Source organism: Pagrus pagrus (genome assembly GCF_965226575.1).
Source record: "Pagrus pagrus genome assembly, chromosome: 11".
NCBI lineage: Eukaryota > Metazoa > Chordata > Actinopteri > Spariformes > Sparidae > Pagrus > Pagrus pagrus.
In genome coordinates, this window is record NC_140195.1 from 33,583,457 (window position 1) to 33,608,044 (window position 24,588).

Consider the following 24,588-nt stretch of genomic DNA (forward strand, 5'->3'; position numbering starts at 1 on the left):
AGTAGATTGGAGTTTAAGATGCACATATGAGTTTATGACTGGGAAAAAAAAAAGTTTCCCCTCTGGACGGAGCGCATTTATACCCCGGGATTTTTAAAAATGCTTTCAGTAATTAGCGGTGCTTATGCTTTCGTGTTTCCGCATCGAACTCGTTGAGTGGTTGTACGCCAGTTTAAGGTTACAAATGCGACATACAACCTTGTTTGTATCATCTTTTGTTTTGATATAATTTTGTGTGTGTTTTAGTTTGTTTTCTGCAGTAAACACAGGTTCTCATTAATCTCAGGCACATTTAGTTGTCTCAACTTGCATGAAATGCATACATGTTAATTTACGCATTATTTATTAGGATTTACGGGAGATTTCCTGATAGTAGTGATCACACACGGCAACAGAGCAACCATCTTGATGTAAATAAACGATCTTTGGCAGATCATGTTTTCCCATTGGATTTTAGCCCGTCATGTGACGGCACACGGGTCCCTATTGGACAGGCTTGACTGCTCGGCTTCTGGGTAAGCTAACGTTACAAACACACCGGTGGGGTCGGTGTAAAGGCTGAAATAGACGAGAAACAGAGCAACTATACACCCGGCATCGCCGACAATGAGATAATCCTAGGTTAACTGGTTAATAATTCGTAACCGATTAGCAGATTGTCTACTCGGGTACCCGAGTATCCGAGTAACCGTGCACATCCCTAATTATGGAGAAAAGCTGATGAAGGTTCTCAGTCATCCAGGTCATGGTAATTCTAAGTGCTGTATAGTTGGCAACCGGACATGTTTCAGTTTCTTGACATCTTGCCTCCACTGTTGTTTTGTGTGCCCTGTTTGTTTGATGTTTTATTTGTGTATTGTTGATTCTTGAACCTGTGAAGCACTTTGGTCAACTTTGGTTGTTTTTAAATGTGCTATAGAAATAAACTTGACTTTGACCTTAAAGATAGTTAAACACAGTGGTCTGACCGATCTGATGTTTCTGCTGTGATTGTATTATGTATTGTGTTGCTTTGTTAGCATCTTTGATATCTACACAACAGCAACATCTCACACAAACTGCTATTTTTGGGTAAACTCAAGCTGTAATTTTCTTTAGTCTGTGGCCAGACAAGCAAATTAGGTCTCCAACCAAACATTAGTGAAAGTGTTGTTATTGAGATATAAAACTTCAAACATACATTTTAGATAAATAAGATGCATACACTTAAAATCATGAAGAAAGAAAGGTTATTAAATTGATTGTAAGCTTCACGACACAGGAATTTTCCCATGGAAGTTATAGTAATAGCTAGGGCTGCACGAGAATGGCCAAAATGATAATCACGATTATTTTTATCAATACTGAAATCACGATTATTAATCACGATTATTCATTATGTTAGGTAAAACATGTCTTTTTATTGCACTTTCTTTTTTAAACAAACCATATGTGAACAAGGCTTCAAAATGAAATTTAAAATGATAATTATAGCTGCTGCGCAGCGATGGGTGGGGTCCGGGCTATTTTTGGCAAATTTAGGCAATTCTGAGCAACAAACAGGAGAATAGGAAGACAAGACAGTTGACAACAATGTTCATTTTGGACCATTTGAGGCTTGAACTCACAACTTCTTGAACCAAAGACTGTCATCTATCGCTCTGAGCTAATTGGCAAGTTATACAACAGTGGCTTCACAAATTGAGTAAGCCATTCACTGTTGTGCAGGCAGATTTGAAACCACTGTAAAAAAATTCAGTTATCAAGACAAAAATCTGAAAATACACATATTGCAGCATGGAGAGGTTGGTAATTTTAAAAAAGATTGATTTGCTCCATAAGTGAAGCACTGATCTTTAGCTATGTCATTATTGCATTGACTCCAATTGTTCACATGAAAGAAAAATTTAAAATGCTGTGAAAAATTCAGTTTTTGAGGCTCAATTTTTGATAAATCAAAGGAGGAGAGAGGAAATACGTTTAAGAAGTTTTACAGTTTTTGAAAAAAAACTGAGTGATGTACTTCATAATTTTAAATAGGTTTAAATGTACAAAAGTTTCTTCAATATTGAGGCTACAGTTTGATTAAAGTTCTGAAGCTGTAGCAAGTATGGTTGATATGTTATGAATTTTCAAAGTTTTGAACTTTAGACGCTTGCTGTAGCACCACCATCAGGACTATTGGCTTGGGTTTACAGCTGAGGTAATCTGGCATGAGACTGGACCTTTGTGCAAAATTTGGTTAGCTTTCGTTCATGGTCCAGTCCAAGCTATTTGTTTTTATTTAATCTATAGGCTTACTGTGATGCCACCATCAGGACAATTGTCTTGTGACAACATGTCTTGTGTTTCATGTTGAGGACATCTGACATTTTGATCTGTCATCATCATCATCATCCTTGCTGGGTCTTGAACCCACAACCGCTGACACCAAGCACCAGTTCCTAACTCACTGAGCTTATTGGCTGGAAGTGAGACATGCTGTGTAGCTTCATTTGTCAACTCAGGGAGTCACCGTCCAGGCAGCTGTTGTCAAGGCAGATTTCAAAAATGGTGAAAATGTCAGAAATTCTGTTACCTGAACAAAAATCTGATAATACATAACTTGCATCTTGACAGCATGGAAATGTTGGTAATTTGTTTTTAACTTAAAGTGTTTTGCTTCATAATCGAAAATCTGATGTTTAAAAATGCCACTCTTACATTGACTCCAGTTGTTCCCATGAGAGCAGAATTCAAAATGTTCTCAAAAATTCCGTTTTTGAGATAAAATTCTGATATTTGCCTACTCCATCAACCATGACTCCAAAATATTCTCAATTTTTTTTCAGGAAGATTAAAAAAGTATTTAGCAAGAATTTGCTAAATACTACTTTAAAACTTTTTAAAGTTTTTAATTTAAAACGCTTATTGTGCCCCCCCAGGAGGAATATTGACATGTCCTTGGAATAAAGTAAGTCTGGCATGGGGCCGGACATTTCTGTAAAGTTTGGTGAGTTTTCGCCCTTGGGAAGTATGACTTCCTCGGAAGAAAGAAGAAAGAAGAAAGAAGAAAGAATTCCTAGGAATACAATAGTGTCCTGGCAGCTTAGCTGCCCGGACCCTAATAAATCATAAATAATAAAATAAAATGTACCCAAGAGAAAGGCCAAAAATAAATATACCATTGCAGAGTGCAATCATAAAGTGCCTGGGTTGTCTGGGTTGGCGCTGGACACGGGCAGGGATTTAGTGGACCAGCGTTAGCTTTGGCCTTCATGCATTCATCATATTTGGGTTTGTGGTGTTTTTTCAGGTGGTTGAATAAGTTTGTTGTGTTGCCCTGTGGCGCAGACACAACTCTGAAAAGAGAAGGAGTTTAGGAAGTTAGAAGTTTTAGAAGTGTTTAGGAGCGGGACACCGCTGCGAAGTGTCGTCCAGATCGTGATTGTGATTAAAATTCGATTAATTGTGCAGCCCTAGTAATAGCATTGAGATATTAATGAATATGTGCTCTCCCATAGTCAGCCATTCAAAAAATGACTGTAAGAGACACTAATCAAATCCCATCTGCACAGAGATGTTTTTCACATAGGAGGAAAAGACACATGTCTTACCTTGTTGTCCATCCCCTCCAGAAACTCCACATGGGGCTCATTGATGCAGCGGTCATAATCCAAGCTCTGTAAAAGCCAAAACAAAAAATGTGTAACTACTTGGGTCAGAAATCCATTAACTGTAGTCTGTACCAAGAGCCCATTAACACTGGCTTATGATCTTTCTCTTAGGGCTGCAGCAATATAAACTGTTTTCAAGACATCAGAGACTCAAAGTCAGAAGTTTACATACATTTAATTAGTATTTAGTAGCATTGCCTTTAAACTGCATGACTTGGGTCAAACATTTTGGGTATCCTTCCACAAGCTTCTCACAATAGTTTGCTGGAACTTTGGCCCATTCCTCCTGACAGAACTGGTGTAACTGAGTCAGGTTTGTAGGCCGCCTTGCTCGCACACGCCTTTTCAGCTCTGCCCTCTGTTTCCATCCAGGGGGTCAGTGTGCACATTGTGGAGGATTATAAGTATCTGGGAGTCCACATTGATAATAAACTGGACTGGGGTTAAGAACCCAAAAATGCCCTCTACAGGAGGGGACAGAGTCGTCTCTATTTTCTGAGACGACTGAGGTCATTCTACATCTGCCGGACTATGCTCAGGATGTTTTATGAGTCTGCGGTGGCCAGTGCTATACTCTATGCTGTTGTGTGCTGGGGCAGCAGGGTGAGGGTAGTGGACGCAAAAAGGTTGAACAGGCCAGTGACACTGTGGGAGTGGAAATGGACTCTCTGACGGTGGTGTCAGAGATGAGGATGATGTCTAAGTTACATGTCATCTTGGACAATGGCTCTCATCCACTCCATGACGTGGTGGACAGCCACAGGAGTATTCAGCACTAGACTGATCCCACCAAGATGCACCACAGAGCGCCACAGGAAATCATTCCTGCCTATGGCTATCAAACTGTTTAATTCCTCGCTCTGAGTGTGGCATTATTGCTCTGTATGTACATTTCTTGTATTTTTGTTTTGTTTTTGTTGATATTGATATTGATATTATTATTATTATATTATGATTATTATTATTATTTCTGCATATTCTGAACTTTGAATGGGAGCAGCTGTAACACAAACAATTTCTCCTAGGGGATAATTAAGTATTTCTGATTTTGATATATATATATACATATACATATATATACATATATACACACACACACACACATATATATATATATATATATATATATATATATATATATACACACACACATATACATATATATATATATATATATATATATATATATATATACATACACACACACACACACTAGGCCTGCACGATATGAGGAAAATCTGCGATGTGCGATAACACTGTTCAATATTGCGATGACGATATAACTTGCGATAAATAAACAAATATTGAAGTTTGCATATTATTAACTATACAGTTAATAATAGTGTTTCCGCATTAATATGTAGACAGCTAACATAGACCCGAAACATTGAACAGCCAATGCCCACTGAATAAAGACTGAAATAAATTATTTTGAACATGCTTTTATCGAACAAACTGCACATGAATAATCAACCAATTAAGCAGAACATTAATTTAAATAAGATATTATAATTATATGAAATTAAAGTTTAATTTCCCCTGCTCCCTTTAAACTATTTTCTTGTTAACTCAACCAAAACATCTCTTACCATGCAGAGTTGAAATAAATTAAATAAATATAAATTAAACATGGCACTTTATATTAACTGTAATGTCTCTCATCACAGTCATCAAGGCCCTTGACTCTGCCTAACAAGGTGCAGAGATCTATAGTCTGAACTGAAATAGAGTAGGGCCAGCCCACTAAATCAAGAGAAAATAAAATCAGGAAAAAATATCTACCCTTTAGGTCAAGTTACAACCTTAGTTATTGCCTTAACACAAGTTCTTGGCCAAGAAAACCAGCATGTTAACTTTGTTAGGTTTCAGACATGTACCACATTCCCCGATGTGCTGAAGATGTGCTGATGTGCTTACACAGTACCTGTCTTTGTAACACGTTGTAACAGTCAGAGTTATTTAATGTAGCGCCACTAGGTGGCGCATCCTTTTGTTTAATGGGTAATGTAACCTGTACGATGAAGAAGAGCAGGTGTACTTCCGCTCCTCATGAGAAAGGATACTGCTAACAGAGCGAAGACTTCCGTTTTAATGTGTTTTTATTTTGTAAACTGTCGGTAGAAGAACTCGGTGTGTTCGTTTGCACGGATGCCTGTAACATTAGTGCCGTAGAGACCTAGCATGGCATGGTCAGTGTTTTGAATAAATGTGCCGTGCGGAAATCCCCAATGTTGCCTGCCGTCTCTTGAGTAACCGGAGCTACCCGGCGTTGCCGCACTAAAGTGGACCATCACCTTCCCCTTCACCAGCCCACATTACAACGTCGTCTCTCCTGAATCCAAAATAACTCCATATAGCAGAAGAGCTGCTCTTCGTCGACCATTTTCATCGCTTTTCTCTCCTCCCTCAGCCATCATAACCTGGCAATCACCACCAAACTGATGCCGATTAATTTTGTCAGGGTAGCTAACGGCTAGCTGGGGCTTCATCTGATTGGCCCTTGTATCCAGGGCTCCGTCTGATAGGCTAAATGTTAGCATGCTCACGGTGCATGCATGCCGCATGTAAACAAAATGATTTTTCTTATTCATCGCGTGTCAGGCAGTCTTTTGCGTTTATCGCACATGTTCATATCGCGATGACGATGAAAATTCTATTTATCGTGCAGCCCTAATACACACACACATATACACACATATATATACATACACATATACATATATATATATATACACACATATACATATATATATATATATATATATATATGACCCTGATGAAAACCACAAGCCAAGAGGAATTGCTCTAATCAAAATTAAACTTTTTCCCTTGTCCATGAACCGTGGAAGTTGTGCCAGAATACGGAACACGTAGCACCCTATAATGTAATAACGCCTGAAAATGTAATAAAATTTGCACTTAACTCGATTGAAAATGTAATAAAACCCAATAATGTAATAACTTCACCAATAATGTAATAAAATAATCTGACTGATATTGTAATAACATTTTTACCGATAATGTAATACCTTATTACATTATTGGGAATTTATTACATTTTCAGGAGTTTTTTTTTTTTCAAAACTGATAATGTAATACTTGACAGATAAAGTAATATCAGTGTTTCCCCTATATGCACCTAGCAGTGGCGGGCCGCCACGGCTGAAATATGACCGCCATGGCTGATTTTTTTTTTTTTTTTTTTTAACGAGGAGAGAGGAGAGGTGAAGAGTGGGCTCAGTCTTGTCTTTTTAGAAACTAACGTTTTATAATTTTGTGCTATGGACGCTTCATATCCAGGTCAATCACACACCTGTTTGAAACGATTTTATTTAAATCACGAACCACAGGCGGCCACCTATAGAGACTATGAAGCCTTGGTTGCTGGCAACTATCACTGTCTCTGTCAAAGAAACTTTGCAAGCGGTCTCCTTCGCTAGCCTACATATCATCCAGATATACCGTTACCGGTTGATGCAGGTGATGCGCCGCGCTAAACTCCGCTATTCCGTGCCGTGCCGTGCTGCGCAGTCTCTCAGCATAAAACGGAGGTAACGTTAGCGCCAGGTTTGGAGAAGGTGCAACGAGAAACTTTGAGCTTACTTGATGATGTCAGCACAACGATTTTAACAAGCACCGGGAAGATGTCAACCATGAAGCAAGCAACACTGACAGATTCAGGATTATCATTCGCCGAAGGGAAAACAGTCCTGCAACTTCACGTGAGTATCGCACAGTAACGTTACAGCAAACGCTGTATCTATCATTTGATAGAAATAGCAAGGAAACACATAGGCCTATAGGCTTATCTGTGAAATAAACAACATTTGGAAGATCCATCTTGATACAAAGATTGTAGGTATTCCACATGCACCGTTTGTTTACTTTTTTCTGGAGCGGCTTTATGCTGCGTTCAGAGGTCGGAATTTCCCAGTTGAAATTTCCGATTTCCGACCTCCAAGCTTCCCAGATGCATGCCATTCCCGTTGTTGTGTGGCATCAGATAACTGATTCTCCGTGAAGTCGTGAAGCAAATTTTTAAACAGTCATCATGAGGTGCTGCAGGAATGGTCCTCGTTCAAGCAGCAGATGCTAGTTGGGGCATTCAAGGTATCATGAAATGAATTACAGTGAGTAACATTACTTTTCAGGAGTTCTCTAGCCTAGATCAATGTTGTGTTTAATGTGTTTCAGGACATGGATCAGCAGCACCTGATGCAGGGCCTGGCATCAGAGGTGGGTGAATGGGGGCAGCTCTACCCATCACTGAGCAAGCTGGCTGCCATTGGCCTGACCATCCCAGTTTCCAGTGTAAACTGTGAAAGGGATTTTTCTACAATGAACAGGGTAGGATACTTGAGCAAGTAATATAATTATTTGACTTTATACAATCTCACTCCCATGGGCCCCACATCCAATCGTCTGTTGATTATTATTTTTGTATTTACAGGTGAAGACTGACCTGAGAAATCGGTTGCAGGGTGAACATCTTGCTGCTTGTATGCGTTTGAGCATCAATGGCCCCCCAGCAAGACAGTTTCCTTTTGAGAGAGCCTTAGAGCTATTCTTTCAGAGTCCGAGGAAGATCAAGTGCTCTCAAGCAGGATGCCAAATGTGCCACCACTAGTGTTTTTGTTTTAGACCCACCTTGAACCTTGAGGGTTTGGGGACAAGGGCAGGGTAGGGTAAGGAGCTTAAAGAAGTGGGAGGGAGGGATTTGAGGGGACTGAGATGGAGAGGAGACGGTAGAAATGGGAGGGCCGGAGGTGCAAACGATGGGTGGAGGGGAGGATTGTGATGGGGACAGGGGAGGGAGTGGGAAGATGCATGGGTTGGAGGCACAGACCTTTTGGATTGTTTTAGTATTTGTGTTATGTGATTTTACTGTATATAGTTGGTTGTTAATATATTTTTTGTTAAATTATTGTCAATAATTGTTTTAAAGATTAGTTTTATTGTGTTCAATAAAAGTATATTTTCCGAAAGCTTGAGACACCTCATATGTAAGCTAGACAGACATTTCCCATGCTCATTACTGTGCACAAATTTACTATTATGTACTTAAGAGCCTAAAGAGCCCCTCTGGTGCCGGCAGACACACAGAAACCTCCCGGCAGGGTGCACTTTACGCTTTGCTTTTGCACGCGGCTAACACTCACCTCCACTGCTACAACTCCATCCTAGGGGAAACACTGAATATATATGTTCATTTTCAGTCCAGAGTTCTACATTTTGTGTTTTGAGAATCTAAGAATGTTATATACACTGGATTTGAAACAACAGAATAACTTTGGGTTAAATTGCAGACCTTGAGTACCATACAGCCATATGCATATGTGCAAATACTCAGGGACATGCAACAACATCCTGGCATCACCTGCCCCTTTGCTATATATATATATATATATATAGTTTTTATGCCTTTTTTTTTTCTTGAGCACCTGCCCCTCCAAGGGTCAGGCACGGGCCTGTTGCAGGCCCTCTAGTGGCAGCCCATTTGCTGGTAAGTGACATTACCAGCAGATGGCGTTGCAGAAATGACGTCACTTCAATAAAACAGGATTTAAATGGACGTAATACCTTTAGACAATTGCTAAAGGACGCCAGTTGTCATCAAGTTTTGTCATTTTGATGCTGACATTTTTATTAACCTTTATTTATACAGGTAAATCTTACAATATACTATCAGTATGACAGTATGTCAGCTGACCACTATGCCACTTGACATAGAGTAAGATGTCCATTTGACATTGAAAGTGATTTAATAACCATTTACAAGTGGATATGTAGGCCCATGTTTATGTCAGGTGTCATGTAATGTGTATGCAGGTGTTACAATATGAATGCTTATGTATCCTCTCTTCAAATGAAGTGTTACTGAAAGTTGTTTTGTTGGTTTGTGGTTGTTTTCATGAGGTAGTGATTTGTTGGAAATCTGTGAAGTGAAGAGGTACATCTAGGGAAGCAATAGTCATTCTGTTGTTTCAAATCCAGTGTATATAACATTCTTAGATTCTCAAAACACAAAATGTAGAACTCTGGACTGAAAATGAACATATATATTACATTATCTGTCAAGTATTACATTATCAGTTTTGAAAAAAAAATGTAATAAATCCCCATTATGTAATAAAGCATTACATTATCTGTAAAAATGCTATTACAATATCAGTCAGATTATTTTATTACATTATTGGTGAAGTTATTACATTATTGGGTTTTATTACATTTTCAATCGAGTTAAGTGCAAATTTTATTACATTTTCAGGCGTTATTACATTTTCAGGAAATTATTACATTAAAGGGTGCTACAGGCCATGCATTCATACATTTTATTTCCTCCGTTTTCCCGTGATAACGAGTTTTCATTTCATTCATTTGTTTTCTCGAGATCTCGAGTTATTATCTCGAAATAACAACTGCCGTTTTCCCGAGATAACGGGATAATTTTCTCTAGATATCGAAACTTTGTTTTCCCGAGATAACAATATAATTAATTCGAGATCTCGAGATAATGACTGTGATATGATAGGCCTGAGATTATGGAGATGCCCGGGACCTCGTAGTTGGTCGGCTATGTAGTTAACAACGACATCAGGCTCACTTAGATTGCGCCGCCGACATAGCTGAAGCCTTGCTTACCGTCTTTTTAGATTAAGCACACTAATGTGTATATTATCTGTAATGGCAAGGCATAATGCTATTTCAGCCTGTGTCAGGCCTTGATTGAAAAGATATGTGACGCGATGATCGACATGCTCCTGCTCCTCTGACATTGCTACACTGAATGATGTTTCTTGCAATGATTTAATATACTACACTATCATTTTGTTTTCTCAAGATCTCGAATTAATTATATCGTTATCTCAGGAAAACAAAGTTTCGTTATCTCGAGATCTCGTGAAAATTATGCGTTATATCGGGAAAATGGCAGTTGTTATTTCGAGATAATAACTCGAGATCTTGAGAAAACAAATGAAATTAACTCGTTATCACGGGAAAACGGAGGAAATAAAATGTATGAATGCATGGCCCTTAGGGCTTCTGTACTTTAGGGCTTCCATACCAGAAAGCCCTACTCTGCCTCTACATGGTTACTGTACTGTGAAAATCTTATACAATTGCAACCCTACACCTAATAATGTTTTTTTTTCATAGGTTTCTCACCTCATAGTCTTTCCTTGGTAGAATCTCATCATCTTCATCTCGGATTTCCCCAAGGATTGTCTTGGGGAAGAAAAGAGGAATAAAATAAAAGTAGAATACAGACAGATCCAGCAAAGCAGGGACAGTTTACCAAACCAAAAGAGTGAATAGCTACAAACTACAAGTCGTTAGCTGAATGCAGATGAATTCGCTACAAGGAGAAGGTTGAGAGTTATGCTACCAATTTGACTGCACATAGTTTATTCAATAATAAGAAAACATGACCGAGCATCGTCATTCTTGCATGATTGGAGGACCACGCCTGACTCTATTCAGAATTCGGTCAATTTTAAGTTAATTTCTTTGCATTGTTGTTGTTTTACAGAACCAAACGCTTATTTGTAAGTAACATGCATACATTTAAGAAGGGATAAGTTAGCCTACTGTTGATGATGTCTAGGAAGGTTAAGTATAACTCGATTAAAAAAAGGGATCCCTAAATGACTAGATTTGCAAACGAGGTTTGGTTAAAGGGCTTTCTTTCCATGAGCACAAGGAAACGCAGCAAACTAGATGTCCCTGAGGCGAAGTTCCACTACAAGGAGAAGAGTTGCCTGTTTCATCCTATCTTCAGTTGTGTACTGTGAATAGATTTTAGGACATTGTGGCAGTTACATGACAACAGAACACAGTCACTGAGCTACAGGGTGTAGCAAGCGAGACAGAATATGGCACTGAGGAGAGTTCAGCACAAATCTGATGTAAGATGTCAGCTTTTAATAAAACCAAGAGATCTCCACTAGGTCCATGTATTATATCTATCTTTACCAGTTCCTCGGGTGTCCGCGTCTCTCCTTCTCTGCAGCAACACTGGCAACAAAAACAATTTCCACAACACGCCATCTTCGTTGTTGTGTCATGCTGTGTTTGGGGCCAATGGTAAACCCGTCAATATGTTCCAAGTTTGAAAAAAATCTAAATTGCTGGGGGAACCTAAAAAGCATATTTAGTAAGTTGTGCATCTGACAGCATCTTGCACAGAAAATATGAGACCCATGCTGTAGCTATGTCCTAACTTTGGATTTTAATATATATGTTCATAGCATCGTCACAATCTTTAAAAAGTTGTCACGTTTACCATGACATTTAAACTCAGCATGAACGTCTCTTCCACATTGTCATGTGACACGGAAGGTAAAATGTTGTTCGAAGTGTCAAAGCTGCGTGTAATTTACGCACAAAGCGCATCTTAAACTCGTTGAATCTTTGCTAAAGGCGAATATTACCCCACGTAATTCTGTGATATTGCAAGGAAAGCCATTTGATCGGGTAAGGCTCTGATTTTTGATAATTGTGCAAAAGTAATAGTGCGATCGCCCGAAATACAGGGATATCCCGTGCTGCATTTGATGCCCGTGGGAAAAGTTGTGAAACCAGCGTTCCACTGACTCAACTGTTAACTTTCAACTTATAGATTATAAACCTTAGTTTATTATTACGTGTTATTATCTCCTGGATTGACAGGAATATGTATTAATTTAAACTAAAATTAGCCAAATTAACAAGCATATGATGCATTGACTCAGATTCCACTTAACATTGAGTGTCAAATGTTTATTTAAATTTCAGAGTCAGGGTTCGGTTCTTACAAAATGAATGATATACAATCGTCTTTACATCGACTTAACGAACCGACACAAGTAAAGCACCTGTTGCTTTTACTGGCTGTGTACACACGGCATGTCTTCATGTAAGAAATAAATGCATCACGTCTCCACTGCATGGTCAGGTGTGTGTGTGTGTGTGTGTGTGTGTTTTCCCTTGCCGGCTGGATGGAATAAAGTCCGGCAACACAAAGACGAGCGGCTGCGGGAGGTAGGAGAAGCAAGGCTCGCTTTCGTTTACTAACGCACACCACCTTTATGTGATACTCCTGTATTTCTCTCAATGTAATAACCAATGGGCGAATATCGCTCGTGAGGTACGTAGCGTTAACTTGCTCTGCTCAGTCAGCCTGTGTGGCTAACGTTAGCATGCTCTAACTAGGTGTGTGCCACTACCCTACTTTCCACGTGCGCCTGAGTGATATACCTGGGTGTGAAACGGGAGGCTCGAACTGCTCGCTTCATTCAACGTTAGGGAAGTTACCGCTGACATCAGCTAGCTTACAAATCAACTAGTTATTCCTCTCTGTAGAGGGGACAGGTAGGATATGGTGAGGGGGCCCTTATGGTTCCCTGTTGGATTCTGTACAAGAGCCAGTGTCCGGCAAGCAGGACTTTAAGATGTAACTTTAATTTGGACTTGCCCTAACCCCTATCCGTGAGGTTGAATGTTGTCAAAAAAGAGGTGGCCAAAGTTATGTCGATTGCTGCTCAGCGGCTTATACCGATGCCCAGCCTATATGCCGTTCCTCGGAGAGGTGGCCAAAGTTATGTCGATTGCTGCTCAGCGGCTTATACCGATCCCCAGACTCTTATACCGTTCCTCCGAGTGGTGTGCCGCTGATATTCCACCGACACATGACGGTGTGTGTCGCTACAGACTGTTATGATTCTGAGAGACTGTTGGATGGGTACCGTCCCCTGATGGATATACAAATATAATGCCACTGGGCTGGTTTTACGACAAGTGCTGCCGTAAATGTATATATTGTTGTAGTCTTTTTTGACAATGCTAACTTAACACATTGCCGCAAATAAAGGAACGTAGGCTATGTGTTTCTTTTGGATATTATGTTGGTGGGATCTAGGCATATAGACAGTAATTTAACGTGGGATCCTTGCGATATGATAGCAAAGTAATATGTCTATAAACTACTTAAAGCTAATGAAAGAGATAGCCTTAGCTAACATGGCTACTGTGTTAGCCCCATGGCTACTGTGTTAGCCCAGCCACCGTAGCCAGTCTGACTAATCGATAGCAGAAACTTTGAGCCAACTAAACAATACTTACTGACAGGTTTCCTTTACTAGGAGAACACAAGAATACATTACTTCGTATAAAATCTACTTCGTCGAACATCAACCGTTGTGGCATATTATGTGTCATCTTCACTGTACATTGAGATATGTTTTAACTATAGTTGGTTGGCTCAAAGTTTCTGCTATCGATTAGTCAGACTGGCTACAGTGGCTGGGCTAACAGTAGCCATGTTAGCTAAGGCTATCGCTTTCATTAGCTTTAAGTAGTTTATAGACCCAAATTTAGACATATTACTTCGCTATCATATCGCAAGAATCCCACGTGTAATAACTGTCTATATGCCTACATCCCACCAACATAATATCCAAAAGAAACACATAGCCTACGTTCCTTTATTTGCGGCAATGTGTTAAGTTAGCATTGTCAAAAAATGACTACAACAATATATACATTTACGGCAGGACTTGTCGTAAAACCAGCCCAGTGGCATTATATTTGCATATCCATCAGGGGGCGGTACCGATCCAACAGTCTCTCGAAATCATAACAGTCTGTAGCGACACACACCGTCATGTGTCGGTGGAATATCAGCGGCATAACAGCGGCACACCACTCCGAGGAGCGGTATAAGAGTCTGGGGATCGGTATAAGCCGCTGAGCAGCAATCGACATAACTTTGGCCACCTCTCCGAGGAACGGCATAAGGCTCTAGGCATCGGCATAAGCCGCTGTGCAGCAATCGACATAACTTTGGCCACCTCTACGAGGAACGGCATAAGGCTCTAGGCATCGGCATAAGCCGCTGAGCAGCAATCGACATACCTTTGGCCACTTTTCGATCTCGGCGTCACTCGAATTGGGTGTGTCCTCTCGTGCTGTCAAAGTAACATTAAATATATCTGAAATCATTGAATAGAGTTGGAACCATGTGTTTTCTGTCTGCTTTCTCTCAGTATAATTTACCATCATGGTGAACCAGGTTCAGCGAGGGGATGGTAGCTGGCAGTCATGCAAGAGCGACTCCAGCGGGGCCAGCAACAGTGGTGGGGAGAGCTCCAAGGAGAGCTCCCGGTGTTCCACACCGGTGCTGGACACCGACCGGTTGGACAGGCTGCGGGACAAGATGCGGAGAAGGATGGAGTCCGGAGACCGCTGGTTCTCGCTGGAATTCTTTCCTCCCCGCACAGCCAGTGGAGCTGTCAACCTCATCTCCAGGCATGTGAAACCAAACTAGACACTACAGGAAATTTCAGTGGGGTTAGGGTTAGCGTAGCTGCCCCACGCAGTGTATGTGAACACAAACACGCGAGTGAGCAGCAGCTCAGCAACGCAGCCACACAGACATCTAGTGTGTCCCGCCTGCTAGTTTGCTTATAACACTGACCCATTTTGATTTAACTGGAGTTCTTAAAAAGAGGGTAGCATTATCACAAGTGACTCCAAGAATTGCTACCAGACAACAGCTGGACCTTTTATTTATTTTTTTATCGTATCATTTTTTTTTCAGATTTGACCGTATGGGCTCTGGCGGGCCCCTCTTTATCGACATCACCTGGCACCCAGCAGGGGACCCGGGTTCAGACAAGGAAACTTCATCCATGATGATTGCCAGCACAGCCGTCAATTATTGTGGCCTGGAGAGCATCCTCCACTTGACTTGCTGCAACCAGACCAAAGACAAGATTACTGGTTACCTGGGCAAAGCAAAGCACCTAGGCCTCAAGAACATCATGGCACTGAGGGGAGGTAAGAGAGGTGACATTTGTTTACACTGATAACAGGGATGGGCATTCGATTAAATTGTCTATTGTCTATAAATTCACTATTTATAGGCTATATTCAAAATGCAATGAAAATACAAAAACTCAGCGTGTTTTCCTCATTGAGATCTTTATTACAAGATGAACAACTCTTGTGGAAGTTAAACCAGATCCGTTCAATGGTTACACTTGAAGATATGCGCTGCTGTGCTCTAAAGCAGCAGAGCCTGCAGCTAGAAGCCGGTGCTCATAAACACAACTGACCCTTGTTTTTTTTTCCATAATGATAATAATAATAATAATATAAAAAAACAATCATGTTAAACAATAACTTAACCAAAAATATATAATACTTAGGTCGGACAGGTTTTGCCAAGTAACTCAAAACTATCAAAAAAGGCACCGAGTCGAGAAAGAGGGTGAGAGAGAGATTAGCCTACCTAACAATGAATTAGGCTTATTAACAAAGCTTCATAAAAAATAACCAGTAACTCACATGCAACTTCAGCACCAGTCTACTGATTTTTGTTGAGAAAGATGAGCATGTTAACATGCTGTGGGGTCAGACGCGACCGCAGCCTGGTGACCACCAGTCTGTAGGGGTGCAATCCAAGGGTGGGGGGGCCTCCTTCAGAAAGTTATGAAGTTCTGCTTCGATGCCAGACTCGCATTGAGTGGTATAGTGCTCCCCAAGGAGTTGTGTCATAGCAGAGACATGGGACTGATAGGCCGCGACTCCAGTGTTTGCGCTCCCCTCGTCCGTGTCAGACAACGCAGGCTTGTCGCAGCTCCTCCGTGTCCGTGCTAGCACTGAGTTGATGCTAGGCTGAGACTGAGAGCAGGATGCACCGCCACTAACCAGGGTCGGATGCACATTGTTCAAGTGGTACATCATTTGAGTCGTGGACGAGTTGTACTTATACACAGCTTCGCAGTGTTGGCATTTTTTAAATCAAAATGGTCCCACGCCACACTTCGTCGTGACCTCTTCATGATTACTTTTGAAATACACGGAAACTCGCAGGTAACTGAGTAGGCCTGTGGCGTTTTTTCAAATATTGCCCCTGTGTGGTAAAATGTTTAATTGCTGACACATAGCGAAATTCATTGCATTCCTCAAGACTCACACTACGCAACAGAACCTGCATTAGTTTTATCGATAAAAAATTAACGTCATCGACGAAATTCTTAATGATCAATTAATCGATCATCGATTAATCATGCCCATCCCTAACTGATAAATTACTGAAGTGGTGATACCATGTAGTGCTCTCCTTTCTTGATTCTGAGTGGTTACAAAAACTATGAATAAAGAGGTCAATGCGCCACAGTTTTTCAGTGCTTATCCAGTGTGCAGAGTATCTAATGTTCTGTTTAAAGGCAGGTTGGTTAGTAATTAAGAGAATTGAATCAGAATAGCACAAATGCAGGATACCTGACCTGTACCTGATCTGTGCATTTTGTATGTTCAACAGTTCAGTCATAGTTCCGTCATGTGTTGTGTTCATAAATACACAAATGATAACCTTTTGTAAAAAAAATGTTTTTTAAATCAGTGCACCTCTATTTATCTACTCTCTGTATGAAAGCACGTCTGGCTTTATATAGCTGATACTAATCCGTTACAGGTGCAGTGATTGGGCCTGTTCCCGATCCTGCTGATTCAACATCTTTAGTCCAAGATATGGTGAAAAATTGCACAAGATTCCACATTAGAGCGGGAGTAACATTAGTGTATAGCCTTGGAGATCTTCATAACAAACATTTGTCAGCTGAGTTGTGAAATTCTCATATTTCCACAGACCCAGTTGGAACAGACTGGGAGGAGGAGGAGGGAGGCTTTAACTTCGCCATCGATCTTGTTAAACATATCCGATCAGAGTTTGAGGATTACTTTGACATCTGTGTTGCTGGTATGTTTTGTGCTTCCACATTGGTAGTTGACAGTTGAAGTGGAACTCCTTTTTGAAGTATCAAGGTCAAGGATTTAAATATGTTTGTGTGACCAGGATACCCCACAGGCCATCCTGAGGCAGACAGCTATGAGGAGGATCTCAGACACCTAAAGGAGAAGGTGGATGCTGGAGCAGACTTTGTCATCACCCAACTGTTCTTCAGGGCAGACACTTTCCTCAAGTTCCTGGATGACTGCAGGGCGATTGGTATCACATGTCCCATCCTACCTGGAATCTTCCCAATTCAGGTAACTCACTGCTGCCTCCAGGAGCAGGAAGGAGTACTGTTCTCTTTGTCATGAACATATCACAGGTGGATTTCCGATGGGCTCTTGCTGTAAAACCAGCCCAATAATATCAAGAAACAGTAGGAACCAGTCTTCTATTTGTTGTTTTGGCCATTTCACAGACACACTACAGTACTATGAGGATAAAGTAGTAAAATAAATTAGAGTGATAGACAAACATTGGCATACTATATGTAAGTTATAATGCTACATTGCGTAATGGTTAGGGTTAATACTGTCTGATATTTTGCGCTCATGGGTAATCCTCTTGTGCGTAGCAGAGACTGTCTGGTTATCGATACGATACGGTTATGAGATGCTGATAAGGCTGAAATCAGTCAAAACCTGGAAAGGCCGATAAAAAATAGCAGGGCAAAATATCAGACAGTATTACCCCAAAACCAGAACCAGTCTTGAATGGAGGAGAACTAGGGATGCACCTTTTATGTATACCGGGCCAATAATTTATCAGCCCAGGGGTCCAGACTAACTTTTTCCACTAGTAGCAGTGGTGCTCCATACTGAAAATTACAAAAACTTTCCAAGCCCATTCAACAGTTCTTTAGTTTATCAGTTAGTGTTTCATAGAGTAACAAAAACAGTGAAGGGTCCGCCTTTTATTAGGCTACATCACATGTAAGAAATGACTGTGTCGTCACTAAGTTGGTCATGGGTCAAGTTGGCCCTCATCCAGGCACCATCTCACTCCTTCTTCCTCTCCTCAGGGGAGAGGGGGGCAGATCAGGTCTCACAGGTAGAGTAACAAATGCATTGCTTGACCACAATGACTGTGTATGTACTGTGGAAGTGGGTCAGATTATTGATTGCAGAATGTTTTTGGTTTTTTTGTCACATCAAAACACTACACTGTTCCTGTGGGCTATACAATTTACACTGGTGTTCAGAACAGCTCATCTGGTAATGTGGAGGGTTTGCAGATCCAGTCTTAAGCCTATGAACTGCTCACATACTCAGCAGGGCCTCCCTGATAATATCAAACGTGTTTGATATTTGCAATTTAAAATCCATATGATTACATCAGAAGAATAGAAAACCTGTGTTGACGTGTCTCCCCACTCATCCAGACTTGTTTAATCTTCTGCTTTAGTGTGAATAACCTACCCACCCACCTACCTTGTGATAATTTGAATGCACACATGGTGTGGAGTGTACATAAGGTAGTGGTATGTGCCCTTTTTTTAAGTTGATTTGTGACTGGCCAATAAACACAGAGAAGAGGAGGAAAAAGTACAGCACACTGTTGCTGCACTTATGACATCCAACTGCTGCACCTGATCAGAGCTAGGTATGTGTATTGTTAAGATTTTAACGTTAACTACTAGAGGTGTGAATCTTTGGGTGCCTCACGATTCGATTTGATTCTGATTCTTAGGGTCACGATTCGATTCAGAATCGATTCTCGATTTAACCGATTCTCGATTCAAAAATTGATACAGTGCATAGTGTGTTAAGGCAAATTATGGCATCAAAACAATACAGTTTGTATAAGATAATGTGATTTTTAAACAAACTGATTCCAATGATGTAATCACACAAGGGCAAACATTAAAAAAAAGTAACATTTATTCATGCTAAACAAATAAAAACTTACTGTACAAGAAATGACTTGCATAAATAAAATTGCCTTAATAAAAGCTTAGGCCAGCTGCCTTTTTCTCCCAGAATTTACAAAAATAAACTATACACAAATAACACAAATTGGTGTTTTGTGTGATATTTCAAAATAGAAAAAAAATCGTTTTTTGAAGTTTATGAATCGATTCAGAATCGTGGATGATAAGAATCGCGATTCTTATGTGAATCGATTTTTTTCCCCCACCCCTATTAACTACTACTCTTACTGATGCTGCACTGCTGAACATTTTTAACAATTAAAGGGCAGAATGAACAATTGCTTTATTTTCTTGTACTCCATATAAACATTCTTGAATACTGAGCACGCACCATTTTAAACAAATAACTATTATAGAGTACAATGTGATAACAAGTCAAATACATAGTTATTTACAAACATTTTTTAAACACGTCCTAACAGCCTTGTGACTCTATTATGATGTGATTAAAGAAATGTACAACAAATTATTACTCACAGAGAGTGACAGACAGGTAGTGAGAGCCTGCCCCACCCCCTGCACAGGACAGGCCCCCACGCAGATCTTTGTTCAGGATTGGGAATAGTGGAAATCCATCATAGAGGAATGCCTTGATTCTCGCAAATACCGTTAGCAGAATCGATAACATCAGAGCTTAGTGATACTACAGTCTTTCTATATTTCGCCCCCAACCTGTTTAATACTGGGTTTCGATACCCATCACCAATCAGAGCCTTACAGCTTAGACTAGAGAACATGTCGTCATTAGTGTGGACGCTTTTTGCATTTTCAGAGGAAGACAGCATAATTGCAATTTGCAATACGTATTGAGCAAGGGTTCAGAGGCAAGTTTTAATACAACAGATCTGTTAGATCATCCATCATTTATTTATTTATTTATGGCCTAAAATTTATATCACGGTAAAATTTGAAGCACAGACTGTAATGAGATTTAGCTCAGTATTCGTTTTTCTTCAAATTTCAATATGAATACTTCTAAAAGGGTACTACACTGGTATGGCAACTGCATGGCTGGTATTACTGTACGCTTAACTGTATTACTAGGACATATTTCACTTAGCGCAGAGGTATTTTAATTTATTGTGCAAAACTACAATAATGAATAAAAAATAATGCAAAACCTTCAAGTTAACAGGTTATTTTCACTTCTGAAAAACTCCTTCTGTAAGGTGTCTGTCATTCCAAACTCGAAGTCAACTGTACTCAGCAAAAGTACACTTCTTCAGTAAATTTATTTAGTGTAAACTTGTTGTGTTGTCATATTACACTGCAGTCAGCTGTAAGGCTCAAAACAAACAACGTTACTTTGTCCTCCCACACAGGATGACAGAAAATATACTTATCACAAACCGACAATCCCAAATGATAAATTGAACGGACAACTTCTGCTGGGCTTGAAGACCTCCGGCACGGTGCCGGAAATCCGGCGTAGGAATATTTTGGTGAAGGTAATGTGGAGGGTTTACAGATCCAGTCTTAAGCCTATGAACTGCTCACATACTCAGCAGGGCCTCCCTGATAATATCAAACGTGTTTGATATTTACAATTTAAAATCCATGTGATTACATCAGAAGAATAGAAAACCTGTGTTGACGTGTCTCCCCACTCATCCAGACTTGTTTAATCTTCTGCTTTAGTGTGAATAACCTACCCAGCCACCTACCTTGTGATAATTTGAATGCACACATGGTGTGGAGTGTACATAAGGTAGTGGTATGTGCCCTTTTTTTAAGTTGATTTGTGACTGGCCAATAAACACAGAGAAGAGGAGGAAAAAGTACAGCACACTGTTGCTGCACTTATGACATCCAACTGCTGCACCTGATCAGAGCTAGGTATGTGTATTGTTAAGATTTTAACGTTAACTACTAGGGGTGTGAATCTTTGGGTGCCTCACGATTCGATTTGATTCTGATTCTTAGGGTCACGATTCGATTCAGAATCGATTCTCGATTTAACCGATTCTCGATTCAAAAATTGATACAGTGCATAGTGTGTTAAGGCAAATTATGGCATCAAAACAATACAGTTTGTATAAGATAATGTGATTTTTAAACAAACTGATTCCAATCCGGCGTAGGAATATTTTGGTGAAGTTTTCGGCAGGCGGGGGAGTGATAGAGTCTGGCCTCACCGGAGTGACTGTTTGATGTTGTTCAGGCTGAAAAAAAACAACTTTTTGGACAATATGTAGTAATAACTCAGCGGCGACACCTACAGGAAAAAAACCCACAGAGAAGCACCCGTCCCAGTGTTTCCCATTAATTACCGAGACCATGGCGGCCCACCACAGTCTAATTCACCCCACCATAGTCTCATAACGAACCGAAAATATTTTTATGCTGCTCACAATAACATTGTGTTTTGTGCCGTTGATTCAGCAAAGTATCTCTAACTCCGGTCAGCCGGTACTGTAACGTTTCCGGTGCAGGCGTGATGCTGCGGATTTGTCGGGTGCATCTGCAGGCAAGTTAGTGTGAAAATATTCAGATGTGTTTTCACTCCGCTGTCAACACCGGAGCCGCTGCAGCTGCATGCTCGTTAAATACGGTTAGCGTTAGCTACTAGCCGCTAACGTTACTCCCTATAGGCGTCCACGTTAACCGGAGCTGTGACTTCGGTTTGTTTTATTTCACCGATAAGGAGAGAAATCACTGAAAGATAGAGTAACAAGTCCTGAGTGCTGCTGTATTTCATTCAATCTGTGGAAAACTACAACACTGTTCAATATTGCAATGCAGGACATCAGCAGGACTTTAAAAATTAAAGTCTTAATGTCTGAGAGCAAAACCAGCGGAAACAAACGACTCATTTCTGTTTCTGTGCTCCGGTGCTGAGTGCAGTAAAGTCGGCTGGACTCATTTTGACCCAGACTGCGGTGCTGAAAGTCTCAGGAAATGTAAAATTAAATGAAACAGTCCTTTTTTAAATCTTAGCTCAGCTGATATCTCTGAGCACAGTGGCACAAAACATTAAACCTGATGTGAAACAAGTAATAAACACAACACAATGTCAGAAAATAGTTATAATAGTTGGTTAGAATTTCTTAGAGCACATGGTGATGTCTTCAAATGTCATATTTTGTCTGATCAACGGTCCAAAATCCAAATATATTCAGTTTACTATCACGTATGGTATGACACAAAAAAGCTTAAAATCATCTGATTTGAGAAGCTACAACAAATACATGTTAGCATTTTTCCTTATTTGGTTATCAAAATAGTTGCTGATTGATTTTCTGTCAGTCACGTGCATGCGAAATTCTTGTACAGGCGAAGAGACTTAAAAATTAAAAAGATATAAGAAAGAAAGTGAGGTGTTCTTATTCTCTCAAAGCCGTCTTTTATGAGAGATTTGCTCTCTCTTTAACTGGGAATCTGGGATATGTCTGGGATTGTAATTGGGATGGATGGATATACTATGTGCCTAGCAAGAGCCATGTATCTACTTGCACACAGAAATTCTAGTGTCAAAACGCTCCCAAAAGTGTAATTTGCATATTAAAATCACTAAAATTTTCTCCTGGGGGAGGATGCCCCCGGACCCACCTACCTTGGTTTGGTTTCGGACCTTGTCACCTTTTTCACTCTCAGGAGTTTGCAGGTCTGCAGTTATGGAGCAAATCATTGTTAAAAATGCTGCAAATCAACTACAATTTCATAGTAACTGCTCATATTATTAAAAACCTTGAAATTGTCATTCCAACTTCTTGATGTGATACGTGATTGATACTCTCAAAGTGCACCAGATTAATTCAATTTAGATTGCAAATTCCCCCCCCCCCCCCGCATAAAAATTTTTCAGGCACAGGATTTTTTCCTGCTTCAAGCCCTGCTTCTGACTCCAATGGAGCGCGTCTTCTCCTGCTGTTACCGTAGTTATCTCTCTCCACAGCACTGTGTCAGTGCTACTTTGCGAGAATTGTTCCGCAGTACCGGTCCTTCTATCCCCTGAGTCACAAACAGCTTGCTGGCAGGACCTTGCTAATATGTTGCACTGGTTAAACCAAGAGGGCACTGAAAATCTGTATTGATATTGGCAGGAGGAAAGTTAGTTAGCTGTTAGCAGCCAGTGAGCAGCAGAGTCCTGTGTGGCTGTGATATTTTAGCAGCGCATAGCGATATTGTCTCCTTTTTTTATCTGATCGGCTCTTCTGATTGGACTCTATAGAGAACATTGATTAAACTTCTTACAATGTATATCAGCCGATAACAATGGGCGCCCGATCAATCGGAGCACCCTTACTATTTTCGAACCAACATGAGGTACACTGTGCAACACTCAATACAAAATTACAAAATAACTGCTGCTCAGTTGTGGACAGTATTGCAGGAATAGACCTCCATAGTGCAGAAAAAAACAATTTCTCTTGATACATCTTTACCTGCTTATACTCAAAATACAACAATGCAAGTACAACAGAGCCACTATCTCAGTGCAAAAACAAAAACTGTTACTGGTTTACTTAGCCAGCCTCATTGCTTATAGCTACTACTACAAGTTATTAGCCAGGAAAACAAGTCTGTCAACTGCCTCTGGCTTCAAAACAGACTCTGCAACTCCTCCTGCTGCAGCTTCTCTTGTCTGTTGTGGTGGCTCCTCTGTGGATGCTGCCTGCCTTTCTAGCAGTGACTGGATCTCTGCTGCAGCTTTGGTTTTGATGTATTCTTTCCTGTCTCTGCTTTGTATGTTACTTTGAAACTAGAAAGTTATCTGTTGCAGGCTCAGAGTATTTCTCATTTAAATACTGGAGGATGGCCCTCTTCATGTCCTTTGCTAGGCCTGTGTCATCTTCAGCTGGAGTCAAAACAGTGTTCTTGAGCAGATGGAGCACAGGTTTGAGGCATGACACACAGACGTAATCTTCCGTGGACAGTGCATTTGTGAACTCAATCAGGGGGCTGAGGGTCTTGCGCACTAATTCCAAAACATCCTTCTCCTGCCATGTTGGTGCCAGGTGCCGGGTTTTCTTGTCAGCTTTAAGGACCTGAGATATGGCCTTCTCTTGTTTGATCACCCTCTCGATCATTTTCTATCAAGACCCCCATTTGGTTGGTGTTTTAGTGATGAGGCTGTGAGGAGGTAGGCGAAGTTCAGCCTGGGCATTGGACATTTCTCTCTTTATTTTCATGTGTAGGAGAAGGCACTCAATTTTCTTACATATGCCAATTTCATGTACAACACGGGCTCTTCTCTCTGTTGCCAAAAAAAAGTGTTATTATTATTAGTCTTTATTAAATAAGGA

At 40.4% G+C, this 24,588-nt stretch overlaps 2 protein-coding genes and 1 long non-coding RNA gene across 11 annotated transcripts in view; 2 read left to right on the plus strand and 1 right to left on the minus strand.

Annotated features, from left to right (window-relative positions):
• The window catches only part of clcn6 (chloride channel 6), a 109,132-nt gene extending 97,370 nt beyond the window's left edge, over nt 1-11,762 (minus strand). For 4 of the 5 annotated variants that reach the window (XR_014623580.1, XR_014623581.1, XR_014623582.1 and 1 more), the window contains exons 1-3: nt 11,610-11,761; nt 10,803-10,862; nt 3,576-3,641 (exon numbers count right to left, since the gene is read on the minus strand). Coding sequence is in view for 2 of the 5 variants with exons in the window: in XM_084367041.1 (XP_084223167.1) it covers nt 3,576-3,641; nt 10,803-10,862; nt 11,610-11,684 (201 nt within the window). In the remaining 3 variants the exon portion in view is untranslated. Of the gene's footprint in view, nt 1-3,575; nt 3,642-10,802; nt 10,863-11,609 lie in introns of all 5 variants that reach the window. The other variant, XM_084367042.1, reaches the window with a different exon arrangement.
• Nucleotides 7,667-8,385, plus strand: LOC311264954. The gene is made up of 3 exons (XR_014623518.1): nt 7,667-7,745; nt 7,830-7,982; nt 8,086-8,385. It is a non-coding gene; the product is annotated as an uncharacterized lncRNA (long non-coding RNA).
• A 223-nt stretch (nt 11,763-11,985) lies between the features above and the next one.
• mthfr (methylenetetrahydrofolate reductase (NAD(P)H)) overlaps nt 11,986-24,588 on the plus strand; it is a 67,598-nt gene continuing 54,995 nt past the window's right edge. Inside the window, exons 1-5 of one of the 5 annotated variants that reach the window (XM_084366875.1) lie at nt 11,986-12,110; nt 14,660-14,921; nt 15,214-15,452; nt 17,269-17,379; nt 17,476-17,669. In XM_084366875.1, coding sequence (XP_084223001.1) covers nt 14,674-14,921; nt 15,214-15,452; nt 17,269-17,379; nt 17,476-17,669 — 792 coding nt within the window. In that variant the 5' untranslated portion in view covers nt 11,986-12,110; nt 14,660-14,673. The other 4 variants (XM_084366874.1, XM_084366877.1, XM_084366876.1 and 1 more) reach the window with 4 other exon arrangements.